Source organism: Ictidomys tridecemlineatus, unplaced genomic scaffold (assembly GCF_052094955.1).
Source record: "Ictidomys tridecemlineatus isolate mIctTri1 unplaced genomic scaffold, mIctTri1.hap1 Scaffold_231, whole genome shotgun sequence".
In the NCBI taxonomy this organism is placed as follows: Eukaryota; Metazoa; Chordata; class Mammalia; order Rodentia; family Sciuridae; genus Ictidomys; species Ictidomys tridecemlineatus.
Window position 1 is genome coordinate 173,790 of NW_027521991.1, and position 15,059 is coordinate 188,848.

At 34.1% G+C, this 15,059-nt stretch overlaps 1 protein-coding gene across 1 annotated transcript in view; it reads right to left on the reverse strand.

The window, feature by feature from the left end:
* Window positions 1-15,059, reverse strand: part of LOC144373096 (1-phosphatidylinositol 3-phosphate 5-kinase-like) — a 31,046-nt gene that overhangs the window by 1,153 nt on the left and 14,834 nt on the right. Inside the window, 5 exon segments of the mRNA XM_078036204.1 lie at window positions 834-945; window positions 2,075-2,232; window positions 4,522-4,660; window positions 10,809-10,898; window positions 12,807-13,014. Of these exon segments, the coding sequence (XP_077892330.1) occupies window positions 834-945; window positions 2,075-2,232; window positions 4,522-4,660; window positions 10,809-10,898; window positions 12,807-13,014 (707 nt within the window).

The window sequence follows — 15,059 nt, forward strand, 5'->3', positions numbered from 1 at the left end:
AGAAAAGACTACACAGCATCTAGTCTAACCCTAAACAAACTCTGGGTCACATCCTGAAAAAATAACTGTCATACTTTAACAAATATACACCAGTCTTCAGGGTCATTTCTAACTACTGAGTTTCTCATTTTAGGTGCTAGGGATGTGCCTCAATGGTAGAACACTTGCCTGGCAGGGGTCAGGACAGACATGCATTTAATCACTAATACCTCAAAAAAATTATTTTTAAAGTTATTTAGTAAACATACACACAACATAAATATTTAGTGTGTGTATGTACTTTATATATATAAATATACATATATGGTTATATAAATATTTTTAAAATTTTCTATCTTTAAGTAATTTTCATTTCCCTTGAGTTAGAAAAAAATATTATTTTATCATCAGTACACAGTTTAATAGTACTAAAGAGTCAAAATCTGTTTCTATTTACTTTCCATTTTTCAATCATTTTGTTACACATGCAACTTTTAGTTATAAAAACATAAACAGTAAAACTGAAAGCTATTAAATGACAAATAAACTATAAGTTAACTATAAAACTAAGCCAAGTTTAAGCAAAACCACACCAAATAAAGTATTTAATCCTAATAGCAGGTTTTCATCATTATTACCTTACTTAAAAAAATATTTAAAAAGGAAAAAACAGCATTGGGACTAGTGGTATAGCTCAATACAAAAAAAAGTTGTAACTTTCCTCAAACAGCAAGGAAAATCTATTAGAAAAAAAGTTTCTTTGGTTAATTCAATTACTTTTTATTCTCACTGATGAAGAAAGACTTCAAAACAAGCTTGTTACATTCTCATTAGGAGTAAAAAATGAAGATTACCTGCAATGGTCTGTAGAGTGCATACTCATCCCTGAAAAGCTGGTCATGATGACTAACACAATCCAGTCAACATCCATCAACCATTGCTTGTCCAATTGCTATAGCTTGTGCCCTGAATTAAGAGCAAGAAACATGAAATATTTTAAAAGTCAGAATAATTTTATAGTATAAGACATAATCTTTTTTTTCCAGTTCAGAGTTCGAATTTCAAATTATCCTTGGACAGATAAGGAGAGACTGGGAAGACTGGATGCAAATTAAAAAATTCCTCTAGATACCATAGTAAAGGATGAGAACCTATGGTAAGGCAGTCCTAAAAACCTTATTTTAATTACAGGAAATACTCAATGCATGCACGCACCTCTCTCCTTAATGGAAGAGTAAAAACATGCTAAAAACAGCATGCCTCCTACAAAGAACTTACAGTCTTGATGAAAAAACAGTAAATATTACAGATATAGATATAAAATGTATGTATGTGTTTATCTGTGTATGAAAGAAACATTTTATTATGGGGCATTTCAGTTTATAAAACACTTAATCAACATTTATTTCTTTCCCAAAGTTTATTCACAGGTCCAAAATATTTCTCCCATGTTGGAACTAAAGGGCTCAAGTCATAAAAAGATTGAATAATTTTACTAAAGGCACAAAACTAAAGAGATATAGCAAAAAATTGGAATCCAGTTCTTCCCTGTTTAAAGTTATTTCTCTCTTTACTTATTTAAACATTTGTTTCTTCTCATAAGAGGAGAAGCAGCTCATTTGAGCAAGTTGTAAAACCTACGGGAATATGTTTGTTAGTTTGAAAGGTTTTAGGCCCTTTCTGTTATTCTTTTGATTTGTGATCCTCCAGACATGGCCTATAAATCCAATTCTCAACACAGGTTATAATGTCTAGATTGGAGAACAGTAACAGAAGAATCTTTTAACCTTAGAATCTAGCTAAGTTCTCCAATCTTGCTTTACTAAAGAGTTCTAAGTTTGAGGAATTACCACATGCTTCTACTTTTAATAAGATAAACTTTGACCCCCCCGCCCATATTTGGCTCCTTCCAACTATTCTCTACTGGTGAAAACCAGATGAAAGGAAGGTTGACTAATTAGTTCCCCCAAACCATCAAATACATTAAAAAAAGGGAATCTACAAAGAAATGTTATCCCTATATCTTCAAATATGTGTCCTCATTTAAAATAAATTAACAAATAATATCAAAACCTCTTTCTTAAGATCACAATACCTGGTAGCAATATGACCATTTCGGATTAGCCAGTTAACTAATTCCTTTCCTACAATGCAATTGGGATGGGTTCTCAGCCAGTACCAGTGATCCTGAAACTCCATTCCACTACTGTGATGGCAGATTTTTTTCCACAGGTCCTTTAACTGAACACTGTCCTGCAATACATTGAGAGCAAGTGTTACTCATAAGAATGCTATTTACCTGTACAGATGCTTTCCTGTGATTTTCACATTCATAAAAGGAACTTTGATTTGCATTTCCTTAGAGCAACTAATTTTTTTAAAGATTCTTTTTTTATTGGTTGTTCAAAACATTACAAATCTCATGACATATCATCTTTCATACATTTGACTCAATTGGGTTATGAACTCCCATTTTTACCCCAAATACAAATTGCAGAATCACATCGGTTACACACTCACACTTTTACATAATGGCATATTAGTGACTGCTGTATTCTGCTACCTTTCCTATCCCCTACTATCCCCCCTCCCCTCCCCTCCCATCTTCCCTCTCTACCTCCTCTGCTGTTGTTCAATTCTCTCCCTTGTTTCCCTCCCCCTTTCCCCTCACACCTCTTATATATAATTTTGTGTAACATTGAGGGTCTCCTACCATTTCTATATGCTTTCCCTTCTCTCCCCCTTTCTCTCCCCCCACTCATCTTTGTTTAATATTAATCTTTTCCTCATACTCTTCCTCCCTGGTCTGTTCTTAGTTGCTCTCTTTATATCAAAGAAGACATTTGGCATTTGTTTTTTAAGGATTGGCTAGCTTCACTTAGCATAATCTGCTCTAATGCCATCCATTTCCCTGCAAATTCTATGATTTTGTCATTTTTTAGTGCTGCGTAATACTCCATTGTGTATAGATGCCACATTTTTTTTATCCACTCATCTATTGAAGGGCATCTAGGTTGGTTCCACAGTCTAGCTATAGTGAATTGTGCCGCTCTGATCATTGATGTGGCAGTATCCCTATAGTACACTCTTTTAAGATCCTCAGGGAATAGTTCGAGAAGGGCAATAGCTGGGTCAAATGGTGGATCCATTCCCAGCTTTCCCAGGAATCTCCATACTGCTTTCCAAATTGGCCTCACCAATTTAGAGCAACTAATTTATGATTTAATATAAATGATGCATATATGAGGAACAACTTGAACTAATTCCAAGCATGACTTTTCTGTTAAAAATCAATGATCCCAAGTACTATATTTTTGGATCAATGGCACATATTATCCATCTCCTAGTTAAGTACAAAATATATTCTTCTTGTTTGGAAACTGGATAACGGTAGAAGATGTGACAACAGGCAAATCACAATAATCTAAGGTAACTGTTCCTGGTAGCCTTTATTACACCATATTCATTCCACCCTTTTCAGCACCACCCAACTGCTAGATAAATCTTCAAAAAAAAAAAAACTTTATCCATTGCTCAGCAACTACAGGTTCAAATCTAAACTTGAATGACCAAATTCATTGCCTTTCACTGGGTAGTCCCAAATAACTGCACTCTCAATGCCCACACTCTGCAAATTAAATTTTCTCCCAATTAATAAATCCTACTTTATTCCATGGAAATGCCATGCTTATTCTTATCTCTATACCTTTGCTTACATCTATATATAAGATTCACTTTCTTTACTACTTATCCAAATCCATTTCGTCCTTCAAAACATACAGCTCAATACCTTTTCTGACACCCTAATTAATGATCAATTTTTTAAATTTTATATCATTCGTGACGCTCTTTTTAGTATTAAGACATATATGTATTTATTTTATCATTAAAAACCTTTCTATTGATTTGATTTCTACCTCCTGAATTAAAAGTTGAGAATAGAAGCCATATTTTTCACTTCTTTGAATCACTCTGTGGATTGAAAACATGATTTTATATATAAGCAAATGGAAGAAACTAAATATTATCTCACATAAACTGAATAAACTGTCTCAAAGGCTTCTCCATTTGTATAAGAAACTTGTTTCAGGGGGCTGGGGATGTGGCTCAAGCAGTAACACGCTCACCTGGCATGTGCAGGGCTCTGGGTTCAATCCTCAGCACCAAATAAAAATAAAAGATGTTGTGTCCACCGAAAACTGAAAAATAAATATTAAAAAAAATTCTCTCTATAAAAAAAAGTAAAAAAAAATAATGCTTCAAATTTTAAACAGCAAGCTTAACCTACGAGTTAAGCTCTCTTATATTATGTAGGAAACTGAATTCTGATCTTGCCAGAAGAAAGGGGTAAAAAAAATATTAATGCAATAAGTAGAGAAAGAATACTGACCAGTTTCTCAGGTGATCTGAGTAAAAAGTTAAGCTAATCATTTCTGTTTAACTGATATGCTATTTCATTTATGTTTCTTTAAAAAAAAAATCAATGAAATAGACATCCTTATAATCAAAACTAACAATGGGTCAAAGACAGTGTACTAGTACCAGAAGAATTTTGCGTTCATCCTCAGTGGTCTCTGTCCTAATATATGTTCGGTTAGCCTGGGGACTGACAGATGTCTCATATGAAGGTACCATAGGAGAACCAGATCTATCCAATGACAGGTTAGTAATGCTGGCTGATCTGGAAACAAACAAACAAACAAAAAGTAAAATAGCAGTTGTAAATTCATCTATAAATAGAATACAGTAAACATTCATATTTAAATAAATGCTTACTTGCCAATGTTAAGGGCAATTTCATTTTTTATTGATTCATTTTAGTTATGTATACAAGACAGTAGAATTTATATTGATATAATTATACAAGCATGGAATATATCTTGTTCTAATTAGGACCCGCCCCCCATTCTTATGGATGTACATGATGTGAGATTCACTGTGGTATGGTTATATACATATAAAGTTATGTCAGATTCATTCCACTGTCTTTCTTTTTCCTATCCTTCATTCCCCTTTGTCTAATCCAATGAAATTCGATTCTTCCCCTACTCTCTCCCTGTTGTGGCTTATCATCCACATATCAAAGAACTTTGGTTTTGGGAATAGGTTATTTCAATTAGCATGATAGTGACCAGATGAATCCATTTACTGGCAAATGTCATAAAGTCATTCTTTTTTATGGCTGAGTAATATTCCATTATGTACATGCATCATATTTTCTTTATCCATTCATCTGTTGAAGAGCACATAGGTCGGCTCCATAACTTAGCTATTGTGAACTGTGCTTCTAAAAACATTAATGTAGCTGTGTCACTATAGTATGCTGATTTTAAGTCCTTTGGGTATAAACCAAGGACTGAAATAACTGGGTCAAATGATGGTTCCATTTCTGAGGAATCTTCACACTGCTTTCCAGAGTGTGTGCACCAATTTGCAGTTCCACCATCAATGTGGGAGTATATCCTTTTCCCACACCCTTGTCAACATTCATTGTTACTTGAATTCTTGATAACTGCCATTCTTCCTGGAGTTTACTGTATTCTCAGTGTAGTTTTAATGTGCTATATTTGTTGACCATTCATATTTCTTCTTCTGTGAAATGTCTCTTCAGTTTTTTGCCCATTTATTAATTGGGTTATTTGATTTTTTGAAATTAAGTTTTTTTGAATTCTTTGTATATCCTGGAAATTAACACCCTGAGGTGCAGGTGACAAAGATTTTCTCCCATTCTATACGCTCCCTCTTCATGCTCTTGATTGTTTCCTGTGCTGTGAAGAAGCTTTTTAGGTTGATGCCATCTCATTTATGGGTGTGAGGACAATCCAGCTGTGACATCTGTTAACCCATTGATTGCCAGAGCTAATTCAGCTGATTTGGCTGCCTAGGTGGGTGACCCCTTACTCTCTCACCACTTCTTGTATGTCTTCCCCACTGTGTGCTCGATTGAAGAGGATGACCTTCTCCAATAGTGGAGGACTGTTCTTTAGTCAAGGGTATCTTAGTAGCTGCATTGCCCTCCTAGAACCTCCAAACAAGCTCTCAAAGGCACTTTTAAAAGTAGTTATGATGATTATGTACAATGTCATTATTAGGAAAAACTAGGTGAAAGATACTCAGAAACTGTACTATCTGTGCAATTTCTATGTGAGTCTAAAATCATTTAGAAGTAAGTTTAAAAGAAAGTAGAAAGTAATTATGGAAATATTACAGAAAAATAATTATATAGTTATATATCAGTAATATTTCAAAGGAAGTAGATATAAACTCTTGTTAAAAATATTAAAAATTAGGGGGTTTTATAGAGAAATATAAAAAATTACCTAGTATGCTTTAACTCATCTTACTTAACATTTCAGCATTTTAATTCCATGAAAACCTTTCTTCACTCGTCTAGTAAGGCAAACACACCTGGCCTGGTTGGCCTCTCCATCTCCTTCTTTATTGGGTCCTCTTCACTTCCCCAATATCAGTCCTTGGTCCTATCTCCTCTTTTCACACTCACTCTGCTGACGATCCCCATCCAGGTTTATAACCTTAAATACCATTCACATAATAATGACACCCAAGTTTATATTTCCAGCCTGTACCTCTTCCCTAAATTCTGGACTCATATATCCAACTGTCTATTTGACATCTTCCTTGGATCTCTAGAAGGTGTCTAATTCAGCTTGACACCTGTTAGTCAGAACTGCACATGCCTATAATTCCAGCAACTCCAGAGGCTAAGGCAGAAAGATCACAAGTCCAAGGTCAGCCTCAGCAATTTAGTGAGACCATGTCTCAAAATAAAAAGGGCTAGGAATGTAGCTCAGTGGTAAAGCACCCCTGGGTTCAATCCCCAGTACCAAAATAAATAAATAAAATCAAACTGTTACTCCCTGTCTTCCTCCATCTCAATTAATGGTGACTGCAATTGCTCAAGTAAAAAACCTGAGTCATTTTTGAATTCTCTTCCTGTTGTGGCCTACATTCAATTGACTAGCAAATGTCATTATGTCTATACTCAAAATGTATACAAAGATCATTATTAGGAACATTGATTAAAAACAGAATACATACAACACATCAGATGACAGAAATTTCTTACCATTATAATTTCCAGAATTTATACATGATTATGTAAGGGACCTTAATTTTTTGTTCTAAGGGAACACACTTAAATATTAATAAGTAAAAAATAAAACTTCCTGTTTCTGGCCTGACATGTAAGAATCTTAGAAATTTTTACTCTGTCCCAACAACCAAAAAGCTAAAAAAACTGAAAAGTCAGCAATTCTTCATAGATCTGTCAGACAAATGAGATCACAGGACAAACTGCTACTTTAATCATAAGAATGAGACAGGTGCGTACAAAGAATAACAATTTACTGGAGCAGAAACTCACAAGTAGAAACCTCCCTGAAAAACAACTCATTTTAGGTGGAAAAACCTGAACTATAATTGAAAAATTACAGATAGTTCAGTGTGAATAAACCTGAAAACTCTAGGTGGGCCAAGTATTGGGGAGTGGGGCATGTATTTGTGAGTTTCATTTTCAGGAGTGCTACCAGGTCCTCATGGTGAATGTCAAAAAAAAAGGCCCTCCAGCTCCCTACCCAGGGAGGAAAAAAATACAATTTTGAATATGCCAGATCTTTTTAATAAGGCCTTCCCCGAGAAGAAACTATTTTATTAGAGCCTAACCTAGTAAAATAGCAGAGCTAAATACTCCCCCCTCCCCAGGAGAAGAGAAATACCCAATACCAGCCCCCTCTAAACCAACCATGTAGGGGAAGAGGAATACACAACTCTAGCCTCTTCCAACCATCCTGTCCCACCTAAGGAGGGCAAAGGAGTGGGGACAAGGACAGAGGGATAGGGAAGTACTTAAAAAGTTTATAGTCCCGTGGCACAGGCTCACCAAAAAACTGAGACTTAACCAAAGGAGTCTGAAGATACTTCCCCTCATCCATTCCTTATCATTACATGACTAAAGAAAGGCCTATTTACTGCAGTTTCTTTCACCTACTATATCATGTCTAGTTACCAACCCAGAAGGCATACTAAAAGGCAAAAAAAAAAAAAACAGTTTGGAGATATAAAACAAATATAAGAAAAAATTGGGTACGGCACAAATGTTGGAATTAACAGTGCAAGAATGTTTGACAAAACTTGTATGAGATCTAAATGAGGAAAACTACAACACATGAATAAAATAAAGAATAAATAGATATTTCATGAATAGGAAAACTCAATATTGTCAAGATGTCAAGTTTCTCCAAACTTGATCTGATTCACTGCAATACAAATCAAAAACCAGCAAGTCACTTTGTAGACATCAAAAAAGTAACTCTAAAGAATATAAGAGGCAGCAAAACATCCCAAATAGTCAACACACTATAAAAGGAGAAAAAGTTGGGGAACTGATACAACCTAACTTTAAGATCTACTATAAAGTCACAATAATCAAGGCAATGGTATTGGTAAAAGAATAGCCAAATACGTCAACAAAACATAAAAGAGCCCAGGAATAGACTCACATAAATTGTCAACTGACCTTTGACAAAGGAATAAAAGTAATACAAAGGAGTAATTAATCTTTCCAAATAAGTTTCCAATCTGAATAACTCAACTGTCCATCCACATATTAAAAAAAAATAAATCTAGAAAAGAACTGATACCTTTCACAAATTAACTCAAAATGGAACATAGACATAATTGTAAAAGGCAAAACTTCTAGAAAATAACATAACAGAAAATCTAAATGATCCTGGATATGGTAATGAGTTTAAAATATGACACTCAAGTCACAGTGCATGAAAGAAATAATTGATCATCTGGACTTCATTAAATTCTTCTGCTCTGCAAAAGACAATGTCAAGAAAATGAAAAGACAAGCCATACACTGGGAGAGAATATTTGCAAAAGACACATCTGATAAAGGACTATTATATAAAACACAACAATATGCTAGGTGTGGTAGTACATGCCTCTAATTCCACCAACACAGGAGGCTGAGGCAGGAGGATCACACATTAGTGAGACTGTCTCAAAATAAAGAATGGAAAAACAGTGGGCATGGGGGCTGATGATATAACTCAGCAGGAAGGCACCTCAGGGGTCAATGTTCAATGTGAGTAATGCCAAAAATTTTTTTTTAATTAACAATGAGAATTTAAAAAAAAATAAAGTTTTTTGCTGTATTTAAAAAAAATAAAACAAAGTTTTTTAAAACTCAACGATGAGAAAATAAACAAACTGATTACAGATGGGCAAAAGATTTTGACATCTCACCAAAGAAGATATACAAACCACAAGGCAGATAAAAAAGATGTTCAACATCATATGTCATTAAGAAATGGCAAATTAAAACAATAATGAGATACCAATATACATCTATAACATTGGCCCAAATCCACAACACTGGAAACACCAATGCTGGTATCATGTGGAGCAAGAGAAACTCTTGCTGGTAGGAATGAAAAATGATATAGACACTTTGAAGAACAGTTTGAAAATATCTTACAAAAATTAATCATGTTCTTACCAAATGATCAAGCAATCATGCTCCTTGGTATTTATCTGAATAAAATGAAAATTACTTGTACACAGGTATTTATAGTAATCTTACTCTTTCAATTGCTAAAACTTGGAAGCAATAAAGATGCCCTTCAGTAGGTAAACAGATACTGTACAACTGGACAATGGAACATTATTCTGCACTAAAAATATCAAGTCATAAAAGATATAGTGAAAACTTTAATGCCCATTACCAAGTGAAAGAAGCCAATCTAAAAATCTACATACATTCAGTGTATATAATTCTGGTAAAAAGGAAAACTACGGAGACAATTAAAAAAATCAATGATTATTATGGGTTAGAGGGAGGGATGAACAGACAAAACACAGCAGATTTTTAAGGCAGTGAAACTACTACTCTGTATACTACAATGGTAGATACATGTCATTTTGCATTTGTCCAAATCCATACAACCTACAATACCAGTAGACCCTAATGGAAACTACAAACTTTGAATGATAATGTGTCAGTGTAGGTTCTATAATAAATATACTATAATAAATATACCACCATGGTCCCAGATATTCACAGTAGTGAAGGGTTGAGCATATGGAGAATAATGGAAAAGGGCCTCTGTACTTTCTCCTCAATTTTGTTATCAGCCTAAAATTACCATGTAAAATAAATCTGATGAACTAAAGAAATAAAAGATAACAACGTGTGAAATATACTCTCAAATGGTTCAGGAAAAAATGTATGTGCATGTGTAAAATGACAGAATAGGCAAAAACATAAATAAGTAAATCTTAATGAGTATATGGATACTTATTTTCTTATTCTTGCAAATCTTCTGCAAGTTTGAAAGTTTTTTAAAACAATTAAAAATTCAAGGAAAAAAACACTCTCCCCATCTCATTCAGAGTAAAAGTCCTGACAATTAACTGTAAAACTGATCTACTTCAGACTCACAGGATTGTTTCTTATTAGTTGCTGGGAACTTGTCATTCCTGTTTTCTTGGTACACTCTTATACAAAAGGTCCACAAGGTTTCGTTCTCTCGCATCATTCTCTCACATCCTTCAGGTCTTTTTACTAAACTAGAAGACAGTGGATGGTGTAGGTCCCAATATCTTAAGCCATTGATGAATACTGGAAAGGGCTACTCAAAGAATGAAAGCAAGAGCTGACCAACAAAAAGAAAATGATAGTTTAATTCAGCTTTTAGAACTGGGATTATAACAAGCAATCACCTTTTTTAATGCTTGTTGTTATTACCATGACAGGAAATAAAAAACAGACACAGAATACAATGTTTCCATTTAGCATTTACCTATTTTGAGTGGGGGATTTCCCAGCATCCTCCTGAACAGATACAAGTCTTGTTGACAGAGCAGTGTTGGAGGAGTCTGGATGAATCAAACTACAAAGAAAATAGGAAAATATTGAGATCGCTTGGAACAGTAAAAGACAAACCCAATTCCAATGAGATGCTTTAACATTTAAAAGCAAATTAAATCTTTTCCCCTGAAATTGGGGGATTATGGGTCACTTTTGCACTTGCTTGGATTAAGGTGAAAACTGTGTGATTATCATATCAAATGTCAAAAGAATGATAAAGTTTTTTAAGTATACCAAACATTAAGAACACCAATAGCCAAACACGGTGGTGCATGCCGGTAATCCCAGCAACTCAGGAGGCTGAGACTGGAGGACTGTGAGTTCAAAGCCAGCCTCAGCAATAGCGAGAAGCTAAGCAATTTAGTACAACCCTGCCTCTAAATAAAATATAAAAATAGGGCTGGGGATGTGATTCAGTGGCCATGTGCCCCTGAGTTCAATCCCAAGTACACCCCCTCCCAAAATAACAATAAAATAATGAAATTGGTTGGATCAGTGACTTACATAACTTCCCAAATCACATACAAGATGGAAATGATTTGGGAAATATGAGTTCTAAAACTTTACTCTCTGTCCCCACAACCCACTGGAATAGCAAAATAAGAAGCAAACTTAGGTCTAAGAGCAGGTTCCACCTCTTACTAGCTGTGTGACTAAATTCATTATTTAATCTTTCTGAACTTCAGCATCTGCATCTGTCAAAAGGAAAAAACAGTGCCTACCAAAGAGGTATAATGAATAAAAGAGAATGAATATTAAATAATTAGCACAAAGTCTAAAACTATTATTCTACCTTTGACATCTATCAAATACCTCTCAGGAAGCTATCATACCTGGTTTGTTTTATAAAATTTGTTTTATTAAATTGTACCTGCCAATTAAGGGCTCATATAGCCAGATCATACACAATTAAAATATATTACTAATTAAAATAAGCAAGAATTGAAGACTTTCTATACTTTGTACTATATTATTAAATATAGAATCAATTTTTTAAATTTATAATAGGTATGTAAGATATAAAGAATCATGATACTACAAACATCAAAAGATTCATCAAGTAATTTAAGAAAAATAGAACACTATCACTGATTCCAAAGTACCTATGCTCCCACCATGATTTATTTTGTATACTTCTGAAGTTTACATAAATGAAAAGTTTGTGGATGTATGATTATATAAAACATCTTTTCCATTTTATATTATGTCCCTAAGATTCATACATGTTCAACTATAGTGGTAATTGGTTATTTTTTTATTTGTTTAAATATAATGTACAGTAAAATTCCTCACTTCCTTAAGATGTAACTGAGAAAATATCTCATCAGAAAAATGTTGGTTAAAACTCCAAGCTCTTTGATATGGTTAGATTTGCTATTATGCTTAAGAAAATTATGTTGCTAGAGAAAGCAATCAGAAACTGATGAACCTAGGACACTAACTCAAACAATTCTAAGTAACTTCCAAGTAACTTTCCCTACTACCAGTCCATTTAGACCTGCAGAAAGACAGCAAATGTACCTTTGGAAGGAAAAAAATCTAATTTCATTCAGAAATATGAATACAAATATCATTAATATTATCCCTAAAAAGACTTCATTAGGAATTATTAATCTCAGTGACTTCTATTTCCTATTCATCAAATATCATGAAGTTTATATACATGCCATGTGCTATTCTTGGTGCCAACAGTAAAACAGTGAGTGAACAATAAAGATATAGTCTCTCATCTTACTGAGATTATACTCTAATTGGTCAATAACCTCACTACCCATAAACATCTATGATCCTGCTGGAGGTGAACCAAAGAGAAAGGAGAAAATGGTGAATTTGAAACAATTCAAAGAATAAAAGTCAACCAAAAGCACTTATAAGTCAAGAAACTTAGTATTTCTCAAGTTTAAATAAAATTATATTCAAGTGCCAGGACCTTTGCCAGGTCAAATCATCCTCTAAGAATATGTTGCGGCTGGCTTTTCTACTCCCAACAGGTGTTCGGGGTTCACTGGGATCAAGTACAGACACAGAGCAAGCAGAATCTGAAAGAGCATTCAAATCTTTCCCAATGGAATTACTGTCTGTAGAATGAGCATAACTTAAGGCTATTTTTCTACAATAGGTGCAAGCTCGGAGGTCTCCTGGGAGGAAAAAAAAAGAGAGAGAGAGAGAAAAAAAAAGGAAAATGCGTAAAAAATAGCAATACTATATTATTTAAAATATTTTAAATCCTTGGGTTAACAGATAATCTAATAACAGGGAAATGTCTTCAAGTCTTAAAAGACTACCCTCCCAAAATTTTTTTAAATATTTATTTTTTAGGTGTAGATGGACACAACACAATGCCTTTATTTTTTTATGTGGTGCTGAGGATCAAACCCAGGTCCTGCCCGTGCGAGCCGAGCCCTCTACCACTGAGCCACAATCCCAACCTCCCAAATTTTTAAAAGAAGTAAAATACTTCAGCTGGTTCTGTTAAATATTTTAAGAATCATCACTATAATAAATTTATCCAGGGGCTGGGGTTATGGCTCAGTGGCAGAGAACCTGCCTCACACATGTGAGGCACTGGGTTCAATCCTCAGCACCACATAAAAAAATAAATAAATAAACAAAATGAAGATATTATGTCCATCTATAACAAAAAGTACTTTAAAAATAAAAAAAAGAAAAAAAGAAATTTATCCAAGTGTCCAAATTACTTCAAATATTTATAACAAGGTAAGAAAATTTGACCCAATAATACTGGAAAACTCTGTTTGTAAGATATCTTTTCAAAATTGTAAAAATGAAATAAGAGATCTATCAAAGGTAGGAATTTCAAGCAGAATAAAAATCAATACAGTAAATAAACCAATGTAAATGTAAACAACACAATTTCCCTAGGCAGCAAGTGAGGAAATTAAAGTTTCTATTATGAAGCCCTGAAGAGTGGCCTCTAGAAGGGTACACAATTTTGAAATAAACTAATAAAATGGCCTAAACACAATATGATATATTGAGATAAACTTTGCTGAAATTCTTATAATGAAAAGTTAAAATAGAAATAAAATGTACTTGGGAGAACAAACAAGATTACTTAATACTTCTAATTTTTTTTTTTAGGATGTAGTCCTGCCCAAAAATAAGTGTTAATTTCTACCTTGTTTTTCTAAAACATTGTTTTGTGATTCCGTAACAATTTGGTGTATTAAAAATGGAGGTGAAATAGTCATATGCCACATAATGTTTTGGTTAACAAGATCACATAATACAATAATTGTCACATAATGGAGCCGAAAAACTCCATTTTGTTCCCCCCACCTGCAGTACTGCGGATCAAACCCAGGGCCTCACACTTCTGAGGCAAGAATACTACCACTTATCTGTAGCTCTGGCCCTTGAAAAATTCTTATCACCTAGTGATGTTGTAGCCATCATAATGTTGTAGGGCAACACATTTCTAATGTTTGTGATGCTGTTATAAATAAATCTACTACTGTGTAGATCTTATAAAAGGATAGCACATACAATTACATATATTACATAAAAGTTGATAATGATGATAAATGACTGTGTCACTGACTTATGTCGTTATGATTCTACACTTTTTATCATTATTTTAGAATGAACAACCTTTTATTTATAAAAAAATTACCATAAAACAGTATACCATGGGGCTGGGGATGTGGCTCAAGCGGTAGTGCGCTCGCCTGGCTTGCGTGCGGCCCGGGTTTGATCCTTAGCACCACATACCAACAAAGATGTTGTGTCCGCCGAGAACTAAAAAAAATAAATAAATAAATATTAAAAATTCTCTCTCCTCTCCCACTCTCTCTTTAAACAAACAAACAAACAAACAAACAAACAAACAACAACAAAAAAACAGTATACCATGTTGGATCAGTAGCAGTCTCTCAATTGTTCAAAATGCTATGTTGATACTCAGAAGGCTAGATAGAAGGTACACCTGAGGCCAGAAGTTCAAAACCAGCCTGGGCAACTGCAAGACCCCAAAAACCCAATCCACCTTACCAAAAAAAAAAAAAAAAAAAAAAGGGCCATAGGGATCTATTAACCAGCACCATCCAGGTTGGTTTAAGTATATTCCATAATGTTCACACAAAGATAAAGTCACCTAAGTGATGCACTTCTCAGAACTTACCCATCATTAAGCAACACAAGACTATATTTAACTTTACATGTA